The sequence below is a fragment of the Neolamprologus brichardi genome, chromosome 11 (assembly GCF_056152115.1).
Source record: "Neolamprologus brichardi isolate AB-2024 chromosome 11, ASM5615211v1, whole genome shotgun sequence".
Classification (NCBI taxonomy): domain Eukaryota; kingdom Metazoa; phylum Chordata; class Actinopteri; order Cichliformes; family Cichlidae; genus Neolamprologus; species Neolamprologus brichardi.
The window spans coordinates 5,518,958-5,540,807 of record NC_142114.1 but is presented as its reverse complement, the minus strand read 5'-3'; the positions used below and the strand labels follow the sequence as shown (position 1 = coordinate 5,540,807).

Sequence of the window (21,850 nt, the reverse complement as noted above, 5' to 3'; positions counted from 1 at the left end):
CACTGTTGTTACTTAGGGGCCTCTATAGTGTGACCTCTAGTGTGTAGCAAAACTAAGCAATTCTCTCTGCCATTCTGTAAAACATCCAGCAACAATATGCTACCATGCTTGCATAAACATTTAGTACAAAACCTCAGTGTGTATGTACTCCCTGAGCAATTACCATGGCTGAAGACTCTTCAGTCAGTTGAAACCAATTGCTCAATAACTGTATGTAAGACTTATTATTGTTACTTTGTAGTTACCAGAGGCTTTGTATGTAACTGAAAAGTGCTAATGGCATTTTCCCAATTAGAGAACACAAGTAAGTAAAAAAAAAAACTGTTTCAAAAATAATTTATTATTGAATTAGACTTTCAGGAGTCCCCACTGTGATGCTCAGGAGGTTAAATAGGTTAGTCTGTGGAGGGGAGGAATGTTCTTATTGTCTCAAATGAGTGCTTATGCTCATGACTCAATGGGTTAAGAATTTGTCCTCATTCCTTCTCCTGTGTTTCTTTTTTCCCTCCTTTCATGATCAAGCAGACGCACTCACAAGGAGAAAACGGGCTTGTGCGTCTACTAACCCTCTCAAATCATCATCTAGATGTAACTGCTTATTCAAAGGAGAAAACTCATTAGAACAAAAAGGAAAGTTTCAGGTTGTAGTAGTTACCAGTCGGTAATACTGTATAGTCTTCTCATTTTAACATTTTTCTCATTTTCTTTCTTTTTGCATTGCCTTTCACTTCCTCCTCTGCCATTCTGTCCTCACCCTCGCCTATCTTCTGCTCCTGCTTGCTCCCCTCCTCCTCGTGACCCTTCTCTGGGTCTCAGCTGTTGCATTTATGAAAACAAGATACTCGATTATGTTCCACTCATCGTTGTCCAAGCTCTGTCGGAAACCTCATAATTCCAGCACGGCTTACATCGACCCAACAACTTCTGATACGAGGCTTGAAGGATGATTGCACTTTAAAGGTGTGTGCGTTGTGTATTGTGTCAGTTGAGCTGGGGTTGGTGGACAATTGATCACCACGATTGGCTTGCAAACAACAAGTTGCCATTCTAAACATGAGTTATACGTCCGTCCAAGGGGAGCAGGCTGATTGGGTTATTCAATGCCCCGGTCCTGCTGTGGTTAAATCTGAAATGGAAGGGGTCTAAGTGTCAGTGCTGATTCTGTTTTGCCTGTTGAACATTACAGGTAATGACATTTTTGCTTGGACACGGTGTGTCACTTGGTCACTGAGATCGTTTTAAAGGTAGAAGGGGGGTATTAACTAAGAAAGACCTTTGATGTTAACCTTGGGTTTTACACATAAGAGGCAAAATTATTAAAACCTCCCAGAACACCTTACTTCTAACTCCGCTTCTTACTATTAAGCCCCAAAGCAAAGTTTCATTTAGTTCAATTAGTATTTTGTTTGTGTGGGTGTTGTTCTTTGTGCGACTGACACTGATTTCAAGTGGGATAGGGTTCGATGCATATTATTATTAGATACGGTTGTCTTTTCTTGCTGCTGCTCACAGTGTTTCATTTCTTTCGAGGGTTTTCGCTAATGCTAGCTACTCCAGGAGACAGGTATTGTTATAAGCTAGTTTGAATCTCAGGTGAAACCAAGTTAGAGATTTTATTTTGAGAGACTGAATCATTGCAGTTTGTAGCATAATGGTATTCTGTGTTCATGCCAACCCTTTTGCGTATTTATTTTTGTTTTTTAGACATTTTTTTAAGACAAATTAAAATACATTTTTACTAATTATATATTAAAATTGTTATTGTTATGGCAGCTTATTCAAAATCATATATTGGTGATAATGCCTCAGACCCACTGCAAATTAATTTACTGAATAGTTTTATTTTGGAGGTTGAAGGAGCTGTATGGTTTTCTCCTTTTTCTACCACCGTCTTTCTTCTATCACCTTAGTACTTTGGGTATTGAGATTGCAATGAATTGCTGCCAACTGTATTGCTGTTAAAGGTGAAACTTTTTTCTGAATAAGTTTTTGTTTTTATTTTGTTAATGCATTTTGATGATTGAGAGTTTTGAATTTGTTCAGGACTGCTATGATATAACTTGTTAATGTGACTCGCCGATGGAATTAAAGAAGCATCAACACTCCTCCTGTCTTTGTCACAGTGTTATTGGCTTGGAATTGCTGCCAACTGTATTGCTGTTAAAGGTGAGTTCCCTGAACATAAAACCAAGAAAGTCTATGAACAGCTTTAACCACAACCACTCTACCTTATATAAAGGGTGGCTGTAGCTCAGGAGGTAGAGCAGGTCATCTACTGATTGGAAGGTTGGTGGTTTGATCCCTGTTTCCTTCAGTCAGTTCCTCTTCTGTGGAACCAGCTTCCAGTTTGGATTTGGGAGACAGATACTATCTCTACTTTTAAGATTAGGCTTAAAACTTTCCTTTTTGCTAAAGCATATAGTTAGGGCTGGACCAGGTGACCCTGAATCCTCCCTTAGTTATGCTGCAATAGACGTAGGCTGCCGGGGGATTCCCATGATGCATTGAGTTTTTCCTTTCCAGTCACCTTTCTCACTCACTGTGTATTAATAGACTTCTCTGCATTGAATCATATCTGTTATTAATCTCTGTCTCTCTTCCACAGCATGTCTTTTATCCTGTCTTCCTTCTCTCACCCCAACCGGTCGCAGCAGATGGCCGCCCCTCCCTGAGCCTGGTTCTGCCGGAGGTTTCTTCCTGTTAAAAGGGAGTTTTTCCTTCCCACTGTCGCCAAAGTGCTTGCTCATAGGGGGTCATATGATTGTTGGGTTTTTCTCTGTATCTATGAAGCGCCTTGAGGCAACTTTTGTTGTGATTTGGCGCTATATAAATAAAATTGAATTGAATTGAATTGAATTCAGTCTGCATGCCAAATATCCTTGGGCAAGATACTAACTATGCATCCATTGGAGTATGAAGGTGTGAATAGTGGATAGAAAGAATAAAAGAAAGTGTGAAATCTGGCATGTCGTATAAAGTGCTTTGAGTTCTCTGGGAGAGTAGGAAAGCGCTATATAAGACTCAGTCCATTTACCAATACAGCTGTAGGTTAGATGCAAAATTAAGGCTTTTCAATGTAATTAATAAAATTATTATTTTCATTTATTTATGGTTTTTTTTTAAATTTTATTGCACTTTATTTTATAAATCTTTAAGCTTTAAGCTCTCACTGCTGTCTTATCCGTGTGCCAGAAAAGATTAGGTGCTTATGTTATACAGCTATAATGTAACTGAATCAAGAGGATGATAACGATGCTGAAACTGCATGCATCTGGGAATAAGTGTTGCAATATTGTATTTGCTTTTTATCCCCTCACACTTACATGGATATATGATGGGTGAGAGAGGAGGAGGAAGACATGAAGCTTGATCGAGGAGGGAGGGAGGAGAGTGACGGTGATGGGGGGGTGTTGTTGATTGTTTCTCATATTTCAAGAGTGGTCCCGCAGACAGATCTCCATACAAACCCACAGGGTGCTCGGGGCTCTGTGTGTCTGTCAGTGGAGCCAAGGAGGGTGGGAGGGCTTTCTATAACTCATAGATTGCCAGTTCCTCATCTTTTTCTCTCTTAATTATCATCTTTTTTCCCCCTTCTGTTTGTGCTTAACATCTCTTGCTTTGAGTCTAACTTATCAAGGAAGGTCTGCGTAAATATGATCAGCATCAGTTTACAGCACACTAGAGAACATCAGCATTGGAATTGAATCCAAACTGACATCGGGGTTCAGCTATTATTTCTAAAAGGTAAGAATATCATTTTGTAGTTTAAAATGTTTTGTGCTTTGTAACTCTGTATTTCCCTGTATTAATAGCATTATATATCCATTATATCCTGTGTTGTTAGTAAAAAAAAAATGCATTTTTTGCAATTTAATTACAATAATTTGATGTGATCCTTTTGAAAAGATTTAGACAAAAACAAAAAAACAAAAAGAAAGAAAATGAAAATGGCAATTTTCGGCCTAATATTGTGTTTTATTTCACATAAAAAGTATTTTTGTGAGATAATTTTCAACCAAAATTAAATCTGGATTACAACATGTTGGTAGATAGTGTGCATCATCAAGATACTAGGCCATTCTGCAAGTAAAATGATTATCAGCACTTGTGGAATAAAACGAGCATGCTGTGATGACCTTGTAGACATGCTCCCCCATCCCTTCTCGTTACCCTCAGTCTGAATCAAATGACTCTCAGTTGTGTTTTCTTTTTCTCTTTCTTATGCCACATTTAATTTTTTTTTAAATATATATATTTTTGCTACAGTTTCAGTGTTTAAAAGCATCTCATTATATTGTTCTTAATCCTTAATTGTCATTCCAGTGATCCTTTTGATGATTTTTATACTTGCATCAAAAACCTTATTCTTCACAAACGGAATAATAAAAAAAACCCTCCTTTTTTTCTGTCTCATTTTGTGCTCAAGACTTGTCAGCTTTACCTACCGAGATTTCAACTATTACCATTTTGCACCGTGATGTCCTCAGTTGTAGCCCCAGAAAAACCCACCTCCAACACGATGGGTCCAAAAGAGGTCGGTACACATCTAAGATACACAGTGCTCTTACTGTGCAAAGGTCTCAATTTATGAAATGACTGCATTTGCTCTCTCATCTGTGTGACTCATTATATTGTACTAAACTATATAGTGCTAAAGATCAGCATTATACAAATATGATGCTTTTTTAAAGAATGACAAAAATGGTAAAAATAGTACAAATAATAGTATTTTGCACTACATTTTTTAATACATCACCATGAATAACATTTCTTAAGGTGAATGTGTTTGTAATATTCCATTCTGCATTATGCATGATTGATTTTAAACTTGGTGACCCTTCAGGTGGAGCTGATACTTGTAAAGGAACAGAATGGGGTTCAGTTCACATCGACCACCTTAGTGACTCCAACTCCGACTCAGACTAACCCCAGTGGGGAGGAAGAGAGGGAGACCTGGGGAAAGAAAATTGACTTCCTCCTGTCCGTGATTGGATTTGCTGTGGACCTGGCAAATGTCTGGAGGTTCCCTTATCTCTGCTACAAAAATGGAGGAGGTGAGACTGATGAAGAGACTGACGTGAGGAAACTGTGTTTTTCTTTCTTTCTTTCTTTCTTTCTTTCTTTCTTTCTTTCTTTTTTGCCCCAGTCCAGGGGATTAGTCTGCCACATTGAGAGGGGTAGGAGGACATAAACATGGTGACTGTGTTGAGCAACGGCAAATAAGAAAAATAATGAAACAGAGAGAGAAGAAGGCGGAGAAAAGGAGGAATTAGTTTGTTAGTTAGGAGTATTTTATGCATGCATGTACTACATGCACATGTTTGTGTGTGCTTCAGATCTGTGTGTATGATGGCCGCTGTTTTCGTCTTATTTCAACCCTTTACAGAGATCAAAATAGGGGAAAAACCACCACAGCTGTTCTGAATAGATTAGCTCTAACAATCAGTGTCACTAATTATGGCTGTTTAACATAGAGCTCTCATTATGTTTAAGAGCTGTAAATGATGCTGCAGCTATGGTCAAGGCTAACACACAGCCTTTCACGTCGCTAAGTCTAATATGTATGTAAGGAAATATGACAAAATTTCTGTCAGAGGCATAAACTTTATCTTCAAAGACAAACTACACTTTTATATATGAGCCCCCTCTTTTGAAAATTGTGTTTTCATTTTATTAGAATAGCCAATTATTGGAGTAAAGAGGGCAAAAGTAACCTGTCAATCGTACAGCGGCAGTTTGACATAGAAAGAAAAATTTAAAAATACTAAATTCTACATTTTCATAATCTGCGTTGACACTGCATATGATCCTGTAAACTGGCACTAAACTGATGCTGTTCTTTGAATTTACAGGTGTGAACATGTCTGCAAGACAAAAGTAAATAAATGTATTTGTGTGTGTGTGTGTGTGTGTGTGTGTGTGTGTGTGTGTGTGTGTGTGTGTGTGTGTGTGTGTGTGTGTGTGTGTGTGTGTGTGTAGGTGCATTTCTGGTGCCGTACCTGTTTTTCATGGTGATAGCAGGCATGCCACTCTTCTACATGGAGCTGGCTCTGGGTCAGTATAACAGAGAGGGGGCAGCAGGAGTCTGGAAGATATGTCCCATATTTAAAGGTAGGAAAGTAAAATGTATGAAGGTAAAATCAAATATGACAGACCCTTACTCACATATGCAAACACTCGAGGATATACACACACCCTCTTAGGAATATAATAAATGTATCATGGGACGAGTTACATTTTTCTGTATGTCCATCTGCCTACATGGCTGTCTGTCTGCTAACATTCTCCCTTTAATCCCTACATGTCTTTCTGTCTGCTTGCCTGCCCACATGCCTGCCTGTCCACATGCCAGTCTCTTTTGTCTGCTTGTCTCTGAGCTGAGCAGCGACAGGCATTGTTTATCCCCTCCCGGAACATCAGGTTCTGCTGGCACTCACATGGAAAGCAAATGAAAATTGGGCTTTTAGACTTTTATTCTGATTGTCCGCATCCTTTTGTGTCACCCAGTGGCAGGTAACACTGGCTGACGCTTGTTCTGGGTACTTTTCAACACACCGTTAAGCAAAGCGCAGTTCAGGAGAAATGCCATCCAAACATACACTAATAGAGAAACAAACATGAAGTCCGACTCACGTTTCTAACCAAAGTCATGAGTTGAAAAAATAATGATACGCTTTACTTGGCTCTGTTTTTTACGCTTTTTAAACAAGCTTTAATTTGTGTGCATTCATCCGTCGCTTTCTCTGAATTCCCTTTGTTTTTTTTGAAGAAGTTACTTCTGATAACAGCAGACCATCTGTTGCTCCACAGTGAGAAGCCATGAGGCTGTCTTGTGTGGCATCGTGCCCTTGTTGGTCTGAAGGTGGCCGGCAGTGTGTACGTGTTGCTTCGTGTTTTTCGTCCATGTGTGTTCCTTGGAGCATGTGCCGTCTGTCAGGGACCACACAGAGTACGTTGACGTTCTAATCACACGCTTCACTCTCTCTCTGTCTCTCAGCAGGGGGATAACAGTAATTATTCAAATACACGTACACATGCCCGTATTGACAGTAATTATTCTGATCAAAAAGCTGGTTTCCTCCCAGGATCAATCCATTTGAAGAAAAAAGGACTTAGAAAGGGTTGGTGATGGGAGATTGAGAGATAGCACGGCCGCATGTGGCGCTAATAAGAGACATGGCTCCCTGGACAAATATCACATCCACATTACAAAGAAATCAATAAGACACAGTTGCAGTTATGCTTCCTAGCAAAGGTTAACATTTAAATACAGCCTTAGAAGAGTGGACATTGTTTCTGATTTACAGAAAGGGTAGATGGATTGATAATTAAGGCATAAAGAGGCAGCGTTTGAAGGTTGTTTCTTTTTTTTGTGAGACTGCAGGCATGTAGCACTGGCTACTCTGGCTACTGTATAATCACAGTGACCCAAAGATTGTGCTTTATGGTGTGCACAAACAATATGTTATGTCTGGTCACGAGAAAGACAGTAATATTATTAGTATTAGTAGTAATATTCTTCAGTATTGTATCCTTAGTGTCTATGATATTCATAACTTGTGTTTCCCTCAACAGGCGTAGGCTTTACAGTGATCCTCATCTCCCTCTATGTTGGTTTCTACTATAACGTCATCATCTCATGGGCAATGTTCTACCTCTTCTCCTCTTTCACTGGCGAGCTACCGTGGGTTCATTGCAACAACACGTGGAACAGTCCAAACTGCTCCGACTGGGCTGACAACGGCTCAGTCAGTGACATTTACAAAGCCACCCCGGCTCAGGAGTATTTCGAGTAAGTTGGCCCTGATCTTCAGCTTTAGCACACTATTTGTAAGGAGTAAAAAAGGTTGCTTAGATAGTCCTGCACATGTCTACTGCATGAGGTATGATGTGTTTTGTTGGAGTGCAGTAATGGAAGGCCTTTGCAGCCTAAATAGCTGAGATATATTATAACAGAGAATCAGAAATGCACAGTTTGGCTGCATTTAGCCAATATTGCCTTCCTTATATTGGCTGACCAGGTGTCTCCTATTTCATCAAGTGAAAGGGGTTGTTCTGCTGTGACAGATGCAGTATTTCATCCACGTTAGATAAAATGGCAGTGGGCTATTTATGCACAACCACCTGCAGACAATTTGACTATATCAGCTGAAAATTGGCTGATCTTATTTAGTCTCATCTGTTAGGCTGCCTCTAAATTTATGGATCAAGGCAAAAACAATATCCACCGAATTTAGTCTTTAACGTGACACATGCTTGGTAACTATCTAGAATAAAGTAGACTTTGAACGTTGTCACCTTTAGGCAGTTTTCCCATCTTAGCTGCCATTTGTGATAATGTAATTCATTATAATGCATTATTTTCAGCACTTGCAACAGATGTAGCGACACTTGGTGCAGCATCTGGTCAGACAGCCTGAGGTCTCAAATCTCCCTTTAGGTGAAGCTCAAGTATCATCTTTCAGAAACAGGGACTGGATGTAAAGCCAATCTTCAGTTTCTGATATGAATAATAATATTATAATGAACTTTAGTCATTTTTATCTTGATTGCAGCAGTTATTATGATTACATCTGGAATCAGTGAACCGTAAATATCCTACTCAGTACATACTGTACTGTATGTACTTTAGATGTGTGTGTTTTAGTAATGGTATTTTACATCCTGTAGTTCATATGGAACATATTTAAACATATATTTAATTGGTGTTGATACATTTTCATGACAGAAATAATAAAATAGGTTTTTTTTCTTTTTAAATGTCTGGAGAGAAGTGAACAGAGGTGTTGCTTCACCTTCTGTTGCATATGTTCTTTTTATTCTTTTTTTTTAAGACGCTGAGCTCTCGTCAGAAAAAAAGGGAACCCTTTGGATTGAGTGCAGTAACTATAGTAACTAAAAAACCCAGAAATTAGCTACAATGTTAAGCCCAGTGCAGACGATGGATTGGTGTCAACAATGCGTGACATGAAATTCGGGTGACAGCTTTTTAGGCCAGTATTCTTGAGCTCATCCTGTCTCTTCACACCTCTGTTAAGTGAAGTATTTCTAAATTTGAATGTGCTCATACATACAAGACAGTCAGTGTACACTAAATGGTGATTTAGGAGTCACCATGCCTCTTGCTTGAATGTTCTCCTTTCTCAGAAGGGCAGTACTCCATATCCAGGACAGTAACGGCATTGGTGACCTGGGTCGTCCACGTTGGCAGCTGACTTCCTGTCTAGCTGTGGTTATTGTTCTGCTCTACTTCAGTCTCTGGAAGGGAGTCAAGACTTCTGGCAAGGTAACATATAAGATAGCAGACATTAATTACTGTTATATTTGCAAAACTAAAAAGTTAAGTGAGTCATGGTGCGCAGTGACTTTAACAGCATAGCAGTCAAATGCAGCACCATCTTTAAATGCATGATTGTTCTGGATGCATGTATCTTTTTCTTGTGTGTATCATGTGTGTGTGTGTGTGTGTGTGTGTACCTTGTGTGACTCTTTCAGGTTGTGTGGATCACAGCCACCATGCCCTATGTGGTCTTGACTGTGCTGCTGCTCCGCGGAGTCACCCTGCCTGGAGCCATTGATGGCATTAAGGCCTACCTCTCCGTGGACTTCCTAAGACTCTGTGACGCCAAGGTGAGCGCCAAAAGAAGAAAGAGGAGACACAAGTGAAGTGAGAGTGACAGTGTTCCACAAGAAGAAGATATAGTATGAGGGGAAATACTGTGGCTTTATTTACATTTTCACTTGTATTTCCTGTATTTAATTTTTACACTTACATGTAAAGAGACTCCAATACTAAAAAAGGAAGAATACACAACTACAACAATTTTTTTTAACATATCATACTAATGTGCTTAACAGAAGTTCTCATGGCAGGGAATTGCAACTTGTACATGTTGCTTGACATCCAATACAAAGCCAGTGTATAGGTCAAAACCAACACATACTGCAACAACTAACACTGATAAATTTAGCATTTAAAGTCCTAGATCTTGATGAATGATATTCTTATCAACCCAAAATGTGATATAACATAATCCAAGAAAGTATTTTATATCTGTAGATTTGTTGGCATAGTTATAGATTTTCTGAGATAAATAACCAAAACAGAAAAAAACTAAACAACAATGAACTCAGAAAAAAGGGTAGAAAATACAGGCTGTATATAAAAGATGGAAGTGGCCATCAATAAAAGAAAGTCTAAATCTCTGTTTTATCTTATTTTATTTTATTTTAGTCTAGTTTAGTTTAATTATGGTTCCACAAAGAGTGATTTAGACAACAGACCTGCTCACACTCAAAAAATGTTGACACATAAAATTCTGAGCTCAAGTCCACAGATTAAGAGAACCTGAAACAGCGATAACAGAACAAAAGCATAATGAAGCTTTATTTGCTTAACAAACAAGAAGCATAACAAGAGCATTGGGCTCTACTATTGCTATCCTCTATGTCTACTGTTAAATTAACCCTTTAATTTTATTGTGCCAAAAGCCTGAATGTGGAATTATTTCAGTGCAAGTAAACACAGCATTGTTTTAATTGCTACCTTCCCTGGAGGCAATAAAGAAATTTGAGAAAACTTCTCTTGTCACTCATTTCAAATATTTTTCTTATCCATGAAACTTCTTATCACAATATAAATATCTAATTTAGCTTAACACTAGGTGCTGAGGGTCCCAATAAAACCACATGCGTGACTAAAGGATTCATTTATGATAGCGAAAGCAAGGACAGAGATTGAGAGATGCACGGGAGCAATTGGAGAATTAGATTAGATAGATGCATGGAGCAGCAATTTGCAAAATTACCCCCCGTATTCACAAGCGTCTTTCATCTGCTGCTGTTGAATGAGTTTCCTGCAATTATCTCTAATAATGGCTTTTTTCCTCTCCTGTGCCTTTTGTTTGCCGCTTCACACAAGTGCGCTTGTTCTTTCTCTCCCCAGGTCTGGATTGAGGCAGCAACGCAGATCTGTTTCTCGCTGGGAGTGGGGTTTGGTGTGCTAATTGCCTTTTCCAGCTACAACAAATTCAGCAACAACTGTTACAGGTACGGATACACGGGGAGAGGCAGGTGGGAATTCACGGAGGCACACGGAGGTGGGGAAGCTGATTCTGCAAGCACACATGCAACATAAGCAGGTGAATTACAATAACCTTTGAAGCTCCTTGAAACCCTCTATGTCTTTGACACCAAGCTGCGCAGCAGACTACTTTAGATGTTACACCAATCAAAACTGTTGCACTCTTTGAAAATCATCTGCGTCCCACAGGTGGCTTTTATCTCCCCCTTTTTGCCCTTTAAAAAAATGCTTCTGATAACTAACACTTCGAGGATTCCATAAAAGCATGAACTCGCTTTTAACGTACCATTTAACCTTAAGAAGGTTATTACTGTTTTGTTGTTTTTGTTTTTTAATGAAAAGAACAACTCACTAGTTTGTCACATGATGCAAGATACTGAAAATCTGACAGAGCAATCTATCTAGAGCTAGATCAGTCAAAGGTTTCCTAAGCTGATGTCAAGCCTATACATATTTTTTTTTAAGTGCATCCCTGACTCACAGCTGGTCTGGTCAGTTATGTAGATATTGACTGTGTGCTGGCTGATGATATATTGACAAAGTGTTTTACATTCTTAAAATGGACTATCGTGTTTCTGCCTTCTTTTATTGATCCAGGGACGCCATCATTACCAGCTCCATCAACTCTTTAACAAGTTTCTTTTCTGGCTTTGTGGTTTTCTCCTTCCTTGGGTACATGTCCCAAAAGCACAACGTGGCTCTAGACAAAGTTGCAAGAGACGGTATGATTGTTTATTGTTGATTATGCAAAGCTTTGTAAACTGTTTAATTTTTGAGTTTAAAATGTCATAAAACTGACGGGAAGGCTATAAGGCTGTTGATTTTGGCTAATCCACAACATCCATTTTTGTTCTACCTCCTCTTTTACTTTTATTTTATATTTGCTAGAAGGAGAAATAGTTTGAGCACTACATTTTGTTTTGCGCTGCCGTTCCCCGTTACTCTTTTTTTCATGGTTTTTGTGCTCTTTTAGGTGCTGGATTAGTGTTTGTCATTTACCCCGAAGCCATTGCAACACTACCCGGGTCATCAATTTGGGCAGTTATCTTCTTCATCATGCTGTTGACTCTGGGCATTGACAGTGCAGTGAGTATCCACACAGACACTCACAGTTACATGCCTTTGGTCAGCCAAATAGCATACCTTTTCTGTGCCAAATTACTGTTTTTCATTACTCTCAAATATATAGTCTAGGAGGAGTAACTATCCAAGGAATCGACGGGCATCTTCAGTGACTTAACAGCTCATGACTGACTTTTTCTTTCTGTGTTTTTTGTTGTAGATGGGTGGCATGGAATCAGTGATCACGGGGCTAATTGATGAATTCAAATTCCTCCACAAGCACAGAGAGCTGTTCACCCTCTTTATTGTTGTTTCCACTTTTCTCATCTCCCTCTTCTGTGTTACAAATGTAAGTCTCTTAGTGAGGAGTCTGTGTTTAATGGCATGCACATCATGTTAGTGTGCTAGTTAGAATTTATCCTTGCGCTGTGGTTAAACACTAGTGTTTGCATACGTACAGACATAATATCTGTAAAACTGTCTAAAAACAAGGTAACAGTAGAAAACTTACAGGCATTATTTTCTTTCTCTCCTCTTCCTCTCCAGGGAGGGATGTATGTGTTTACTCTGCTGGACCACTTTGCAGCAGGAACATCGATTCTGTTTGGAGTGCTTATTGAAGCCATCGGTATAGCGTGGTTCTATGGTGAGAAAGATGGACTGAAGAAAAGAGGCAGGGGGATGATTTTTTTTTCATGGCCAACAAAGCTGATGCTGTATTAAGGGTTTGATGAGAAATCTTTTCGCATAAGTCATCTGTGCCTCAATGCAACATATTTCTATTAGATGTAAGAATATTGCTGCCAGACGATCCATTCCTACTGGCCACTTCACTCTCTGACCAAATCTCTACCCAAGCCACAAGCATATACAGTACCTGTGGTGCTTGCAAGATGAAGACGAATTCTAACCATTGCCCGTGTGAATCTTTGTGCTCACTCAGCAGTGATGAAGAACTATATAAAGAAAATTGTATCTTGGGAACCGGCAGGAATCAGCTGTCTGATATCTAGATCGCAGGCTCTTGTGTGCAAGTCAAACTCTCTCCATGTGACCAGATTTTTATGATACTCCATTTAACATAGTTTTTGTCAATAACAAATTAAATTATTTGTGAATGACATCAGACAGAGGAAGAAAATAAAGAAATTTATTATATCTACAGGGTAAGAGGCACTGTATAGAAAGACACCTCTAGTTTTGGTAGGAGCTCATGAAGACAAATATTAGACCTCTGTGCACTCTTTAGTGACCTCTTGTGGTTCTGTAGATAATTGCAGTAATGATAGTCCCCCCCCACCCCCACCCAGAAGGAAGGGATAAGTCTATGTGTGTTTGATTTTTTTCATGGATTTTCACCTACAGCAATAACAGCTTAAAAGAAAAACAAGCAAATTTTAAAAATAAATAAATAACAATAATTGAGTGGAAATTCTAGACCCTATTCGGAAACACCAGCAGACAGAAAAACAATTTAAAGGTCAGAGACTGAGTTTCTTGTCTAATGTCTAATAAGTATGACTATGAAGAGGTGCATAAAGGACTAAATACTAAGCAGGCCCCAGGCAATGAGGTCAACATATTGCCCCACTTTGGTGGGTCCTGACCTTGGCAAGTCAGATAAATCAAGCCTAAGGCTTTAGGGGGCCTTTTTCTGGCTCTTTTCCCCCCAATACTCATAACTGCTGACAGAAATGCTTGACCCCGGCCACTGTGGTCTTTTGATCTGCACTCCACTGCATAAGTACATCTTGCAGTGCGGAATACCTGGCAGTCGTTCCGGATCTATTCCTCTGCGGTGAGAGATGCCTTCAGGACAGGAAGGCACAAAGGCAAAATGCAGCCAAGGAATAAGAGAAGCAAAATCATGACAAAGGTGAAAAATGGTGCAGCAGCTCATAATGGTTAGCTTTGCAGAATGACGTTGGTTAATGCAAATAGTTTAATGGTATGCTGTATTTTTGCTATTTTTACTGATACCTGATAACCTCCGGTATTACAGGTTTTTTGTATTAGTCTTAACTTTCAATTTAAATGTATACACATGGAGCATGAACACACACCCTGCTTTGATAATGCTCATACCAAAGTTTCTCTTGGAATTGTGCAGAGAGAAAGACAGAGAGATTGTTCTTTTTATGCTCCATGCTAATATACAGTGCTGTAACTATGCTTTTCTTTAACCATGTCATGGTAATATTGAGTATTTCTGTGTGTTTTAGGAGTGGACCGTTTCAGCGATGACATTGAGGAGATGATTGGCCACCGACCAGGCAGGTACTGGAGGCTATGCTGGAAGTTTGTCAGTCCCTGCTTCCTCCTGGTGAGTCATACTAACCCCAGCAAGTGAAAGTTAAAAAATGTGAAATCAAAAGATGCATAAAACGGATCTGATTCTCCTCTCATCAGTGAGTGTTTTTTTATCATGATAGCCAAACAAACTTTGACTTTTAAACAGAGAATTTAGTTTTCCACAGACAAAATGTGACCTCAATACCAGAAATAAAAAAGCATGTTTAATTTTGCATGCAACAGACCTGCTGAATGAATAAAGTAGCTATTCAAGCCCCATACATTAACCCTATCATTATCTCACTGCTTAGCTTTTGATTCACATTCACACTGAGTATAAATCAGATTGTTCATATCCTCTGCTTATGTCTAGCAGTACACTCACACGACTATATCTCAGCAGCAAAACACTGTTACTACAGCATCTTCTTCCAAATACGTACACAAAGGAAACCACTTCACTGGATATTATTATTCCCTAGTCTCTCATCTTTCCTGGGGTGGCTAAGGCATGTGATTCACTCATCATGAGAATGAATGATTGAGTTCATTTCTTACTATGCTTTCCATTTTAACATCAGCCACAAGTGTTGTCTTGCAATAATCTTACCTCCGTTTAATCAGTGGTTTTTCAGGTCATGTGTGTAATAAATCTCTTTCCCATAGTTCATGGTTGTGGTGAGCTTTGCCACATTTAACCCCCCAAACTATGGCTCCTACATGTTTCCTGCATGGGCTAACATGCTTGGGTGGTGTCTGGCCATGTCCTCAATGACCATGGTGCCTCTCTATGCCATCTACAAACTGTGCACACTGCCTGGAAAGTTTTGCGACGTAAGTCTATAAGCTCCAGAATCTTTTCAGATGATTCTTATCCATACTAATCTTCCATCTTTAGCTGCCTTTGTCATGATGGAGCTCTTTCGTGATCAATTAAGTGGAGTGTTTGACAAGAGTTAATTACTCTTTTCCCTTGAACAGAGATTGGCTTATGCCATCACCCCAGAGACAGAGCATCATCTGGTAGACAACGGGGAGGTCCGGCAGTTCACTGTAAGAGTTAATTCAATCATATTTTATGGTAATTTGTACGGGAGCACGGTGCTGTAATTTATTTCTTTGACGTATTGCACTTTTTCCCCCCCACAGTTGCATCACTGGTTGGTGGTCTGAGGGCTACAGAGAGAGTGGGAAAGAAAGAAAGAGAGAGAGTGCGAGAGAGAGAGAGAGAGAGAGCGAGAGAGAGGATGACTGCATGGACACTGAGTGAATGCATGCACAGTAAATGTCCAAGGAACAAAGAAGAGGAGAGCAGTTTATTTAAAAACAATGATAATGGTGGTGGGAAGTTTAAAAGTGCCAAGAAAAAAACCACACACACACACACACACACACACACACAATGAAATCGTAGTGTTCTTTAATTTTGTGTGAAGCTGTGCATTGGACATCTCCACCATTTAATTACTGCTAGTGAATGGGATTCAGTTAAACAGTTCATGTGGTGTTCGGCCTGTTCTTTTCCATAAATGCAAAGGTCCCTGAATGCAGCTTGCTAAGTAGCAGTGTGAGAAATGTTCTTGGATATTTTTGCATTAGCCATTCCCAATATCGACCAATGAAAGCTCCAAGAAAATGAATGCCCATGGATATTTGTCAACATGACAACTGTGGAAGATGTTGAGGTGCTACACACAACAATGTCACGTTTTATTTATGTTGGTTTGTTTCATTTTCAGTTAGCTGATAAAGTTCAAACAGCATGTGGCCTTTATTTTCATTACCTTTATGTTTTTATTGTTGTTATTGTTCTGGGTGAAAAATCTTCAAATATTCAGCGCTCAGAAATAATTGAAATGCTGAGCGCTCAAAGTTTTACTGAATCCCAGTCCATATTATGTTAATGCCGCTATATATCTGTTTGCTGTTTCTGTTAAAAGACTGTTATGAAGTTAGGATTCCTGCAGAGCATATTTCACCAGGTCTTTACTTTATTTCCAATTCCAATATTTCATTAAACGAAAATGACATGAGAGTAAAAAGGACCTTTTACTCTGAGCTCATTCACTTCGCATCACAACGTAATGCTTTAAGTTAAAAATCACAAAACACGCTGAAGATAAAACTGTCATTTATTACAGCTGCCCTGGAGTCACATGAGCTCAACACCAGTTCTAAAGTTTAAAAGACCGTACCGATAGACAAAAAAAAAAAAAAAACATTAGCCACGCTGCTGATTTAATCGACCAAAGAGCACAGTGAGTTTAAAAAAAATTATCTCGTCATCTAATGAGAATATTTTGCCAAGGGACGTACTTTCTTAAACTGTACACAGCTCATCTTAGAAGATCATTAACTCTTTACACATTGTAACAAATCGTGTCCCCACCCCTTCCTCAAAAGTTTCAGGTTGTGATTTGGCGACAATGACTGTCACATTTCCTCCAGAAAGCATAAAGCTTTAATTTCACAGTTTACACAGTCTTAATCAGTATTTCAAGACTGTTTGAAAGCTGCTTTTTATTGAACTGCAAATAAATAGTGTGTAATGTAACAAACTGGTATATCTGTGTAAGTAAATGTAATGTAGAGAGCCTTGTATTGTACTGTATGATATTAAATAACTGCAAACACACAAACGCACATATATTCATATAAGATTTACATACATTTTCTTCCTGTTGCAAACTCTTTCTGTTTAATCAGAAAACAAGTAATCCTTCCCAAACAGGCCAATAATGACTTGTTATCACTCCTTATGGTACATGTAACACTATGTCCCAAATTGTATGCCTGTGCTGCTGTACCGTGCCTTGTGGTGTTTACAACTGTATAATTTTGTTTTGTACTGTCAAATAAAGTATAATTAATTCAATTTAAATATACCTCATTGTTTTCTCTTTTAACCAACAGCAACAACAATAACGATAATACTTTATTTTCCTTTCTTTCTGGCACTGTGATAGCTTTACAGACGTTAGCACCTATATAAATTTTTTAAGTAACTGCTGATCAGTGAAGCTATTACTTTAATATTAAATAAAAATGATGTAATCTGGTATGATCATTAGGAGCACAAATGTCAGGGTTCCACTCGAACAATTTTGTGCACGAAAACCAGAAGGTTTATTGATCCCTCATAACGTTGTCTTCGGTATTCCAAAAGAGACATTTTAGCCATCTACCCTCCAGGCATGTCTGTATTCAAATGATTTATTCTGACTAAACAGATAACCACTAAACTGAAAAACATAAACACAGCCCGCATGTTGTGAAAAGCACCGATAATTGAGCTCTTTCAAGATTGGTCAGCGTGACCCAGACTCTGTGGTGTTCATTACTGTAACAAGTGCGTTAGACAAATGGTTTCAGAGGCACTCCACAGAAACATAATATTCCTTATCCACCAAGACAAACATTTGGGTACAATTGATGATTAAAAAGCACAATCTCTCAAAATAGATCAAAAGTTTAACTTCCTGGTTATTAAATGAGACTGTAAGGGTTGATTTGTCATTTAGAATAAAAAGATGATTAATTCACTGCAATTTCATTGTTAATTAGACTTTACTTAGTTACTTACGGTTTGCTAATTGATGTGTAGTAATGATGGGAAGCACTAATGTAACATTCTACATTCTGCATTTGTTAAAGATTCCCAAATGTTGTTGTTTTAAAATAAAGGTTTCATTAGTGTTCAGTGCATCTGACCTCATTTCCAAGGCATCATATATCATAGTTTTATCAAAGCTTAGCATGTTTTAAAATTATTCAATTCATTTAAATGAGGAAGTAGATCACCAGAGTACATGACATTTTACAATGTGTCATTATTTATTTAAAAAATCGAAGTCAAAATGCAAAAACAGCGTGTGAAAAACTAAGCACCTCACTCCTACTTACCGTCTTAATTTCTATGGAAGCTGCAAGGGTGTGCTTAGTTTTTCATGCAATAATTTTGCATTTTGGCTTAGTTTTTGTTAAATAAATGATGCCGTTGTTATGTATTGTTATTATGCAATTTTAGACCCTGCTAAAGGACAGATTATCTTTTCATGATTCCTGATATGTAAAATCGACAATGGGTACACTTTATTCTTACCCTGAGTGTATATATAAATATGTATGGGACACTGAGCATAATGAAGAAGTTCTGGGAATCAGAATATTTATCTTTAAATATTTAAATTTGGCTAGTTTGCCTTCAAGATTATTTTCTCAGGCATGAAGAGAAGTCCTGTTCATTAAGCAATTTCACCACAGACCTGAAACTTGCACCAAACAGCTTTTGCTCATGAAAAAACTAGATCATCATCCATTGGTGTCCATAAGAAAGTAGTGATCAATAGCACTATCACTAGTATTAATTAACTTCTACACATTATAGCTGGATAAACTGAAAACTACTACTACTAATAATGATAATAATAAAATCTAAAAATACTAGCAGGTACTATATATTCATGACATTGCCATCTATCCATGGGAACACAAGGCGGTAAATGACAACTAGCAGTTATGACAGCAAAATTGAGGTAAGAACTGGACCTCAAATCCACAGCGGTAATTTGAAGATGGGAAACAGGTGTAGTAACTGAACCTAGGTGGCAAATGATTCAGCCACACCTCCAGCCAGAGCAGATATTTAGGTTCTTGAGAGCCCTAGTGCACCATCTGTATGGGCAGGTCCATAGGCAAAAGGAGGTCTGCACAGACCCTCATGCTAACCATCTCATAAAAGGAGGACGTTTACATTGTTCTTGATTCTTCCTCAGTTTCAAGAGTATTTAAGACATGCTGAACTGCTGTCAGTGGCTGAGTAGTAGACAGAAGTGGTAAAAGTACAGATGTTCTTTATTTGAGTAGAACTAAGTAAAGAATATCTGTACTTTTGATACCAGTGTCAAAAAATACTACAATAAAAGCTGAAGTGCTGATTCAAGTGAAGTGAAAAAGTACAGGCTCTGAAACATACTTAAAATAAGAAAGTAGAAATAGCTCCTTGAAGAACATTTCTACCACCTATTTTTATGCAAAGTTAGCTGAACCTTTTGCTACATTAATGTAATAGTAATGTAATATTATTAGATAGAGTAAAATAAAGTTTGTATTCCTATCTGTAGTACACAGTTTTGCCTCTTTCGTCTCTTTCTATGTGACATACCCTGGTGATTAATACAAGAACAGGACTGTCTTTCATACGTTACTGTTTAGGCTCAAATCAGTTTGATGTTTGATGGCTTCCTTAAATCAATTAAACCAAAAGAAATGAGCCCCCTTTGAAAATGGTAGAAGTACAGATGTTTGTATAAAAATGTAGGGAATAAATGTAAAAAGCTGTCAGAAAAACAGCTACTCAAATAAAGTACAGATGCCTGAAAAATCTACTTAAGTCTTTACTTCCCACCTCGAGCAGTAGATGTGTGATGGGCCAGCACATTGGGGCTCTCAAGTTATAAGTAGTCCTAATGCTGTGAAAATTTCAAACTAAATGCTCCTAGGTAATTTTAGGAAATGAATTTGATGCTTGGAATACTCTCAGTTTTTTTTAATTAAATGCCCCAAGATAGTTGTAGAAATTCCTATAAGTATCACTTTTTCAATATAAAAACCTAAAATTGCTTTAATGCTGTGAAATTTTAAACATAAAACTCCCAGTCCATCCATCCACCCATTCTCTTCTGCTTATCCTTGTCAGGGTCGTTGTTAAAACTCCCAGTTAACTTAAAAAAATGAAATGTTATCCTCAGAAATTGTTCAGATTTTCAAAAGTAAAAGCTTTCACTTATTTATCATTTTATTATGATTCCTTAATGTGCCAGGTTTACAAAATAAAAGCACACATTTTTCTTAGTTACAGCACTTAACTGTTTTTGTATCAACTGCTCTCTCTACTGATCCTTTTAGCCAGTCTATTTAAGGTTTTAACAACAAACAAGCACTTTTGTACATTTACATTTTATTTGATACAGAAGTAGATCCTTAATATACCTGAATTTCTACGTTTTTATGATGCCACCCTACCTCAGTTTCTCGCTAGTGTTATCAGGCAATGACAGATATTTGCCATCAAGTTTTTTCCAAATGTTGTCAAGCAAGGGCAATTGCAAAGCAATTTTGGCTGTGCAGGGATAGGGTTTAAAAGGTGCCATTATCACATCCGATAAACAACAGCAATTATGTATAATTTCATGTCTTGCCACTGTTGTTGAGATTGAAAAAAAGACATACATATACACAAGGAAAGGTGGAAGAAAATGGAATTTTCTTGTTTTGATGTGCACTGTGCTTATATTATTTGGGCTTATTCTTGATATTGTGTCTAATGGGATATACACATTCTGCAACTTTCCAGTCACTTTAACTGAAAACTGAGTAAACCTTGTGCACTGAAAGTCTTAAATAAACATGTCTTTTGAAAAAAATATGCTAGGAACATAATCATTTTTCCAAATTAAAAAAATAGGTACTTTTAGCCGCTCCCTTATTTCCAAAGGTTTGTTATTTCCTGATGCAGCCCTCTCATTTGTGTAGGCTTGGAACCAGCATTAGGAGTATACTAGCTTGTGACCACCTGAGGCTGGGTTTGCATCTCCTCCCAGTCTCAAACTGGAGGTCTTTTATGTTCAAAGAATAAACGAATCAATTTAATTTCATAGCATACAGAAAACAAATAAACTGCCTGTAGTTAATTGAACATTTGAGACAATACTCTATAACTTCTTATGTCATAAGAGTATTGCTAAATGCATCACGTTTCCATGCACCATACTATTGTACTACTATGACATCACAGAACCAACAGAGGCAACACTCTGTGAATGGATAAGTACACAAATTACTTTTTATTGCATAAAAATACTTTCTTTCGGCGTCTTATCTTGCAGGTGTGTGGTTATGATCCGTTATTTGGTGTCCACTGCCCTCTACTGGTTGGAAAAGGGCACTACATACCACTATATGCAGCCCATCAATGCGAGGTTACTTGTATATACAGTTCGGTTGCCAAAAAAAAAAAAGAGCACAGAGCTTACTCATTATGAAGAGTTCAAATAAAGAACCGAACTCATTTTAATATAACTGACTTCATATCCTGTCTACTATGGAGTGTTTAAAAATATGATGCAAAACTTGGTGGTTTTTTGTTCCACTTCAAATTTCAGTATTCGGATAATAATCATAGTAGTGTAAGCTATTATTGGCCCAATATTGGCGTGAATTCTCTTTGTAAATGAATTACACTTTATGCATCATCTTCTAAGGTAATGCACGCACTTACAAACGCTCACCTACAATGTCACCGAAATGGCTCCAAAAAGTACACCACAGTGGCTATATTTGTTACATTTAGTTATATTTATTATAATTACTTGTGTAGAACTTTTGCTCTGAATTATCTGACGGACTTCTAAC

General features: G+C 38.0%; 1 protein-coding gene across 1 annotated transcript; it reads left to right on the top strand.

The window, feature by feature from the left end:
* Positions 1–3,542: 3,542 nt before the first annotated feature.
* Positions 3,543–15,610, top strand: slc6a3 (solute carrier family 6 member 3). The gene is made up of 16 exons (XM_006804401.3): positions 3,543–3,744; positions 4,427–4,534; positions 4,844–5,054; positions 5,980–6,111; positions 7,576–7,792; positions 9,148–9,286; positions 9,496–9,630; positions 10,946–11,049; positions 11,681–11,805; positions 12,057–12,169; positions 12,366–12,494; positions 12,692–12,791; positions 14,368–14,468; positions 15,104–15,271; positions 15,419–15,490; positions 15,587–15,610. Exons 2-16 carry the CDS (start codon positions 4,478–4,480, stop codon positions 15,608–15,610), a joined length of 1,827 nt encoding a protein of 608 aa, XP_006804464.2. The 5' UTR covers positions 3,543–3,744; positions 4,427–4,477.
* The last annotated feature ends 6,240 nt before the right edge of the window (positions 15,611–21,850 follow it).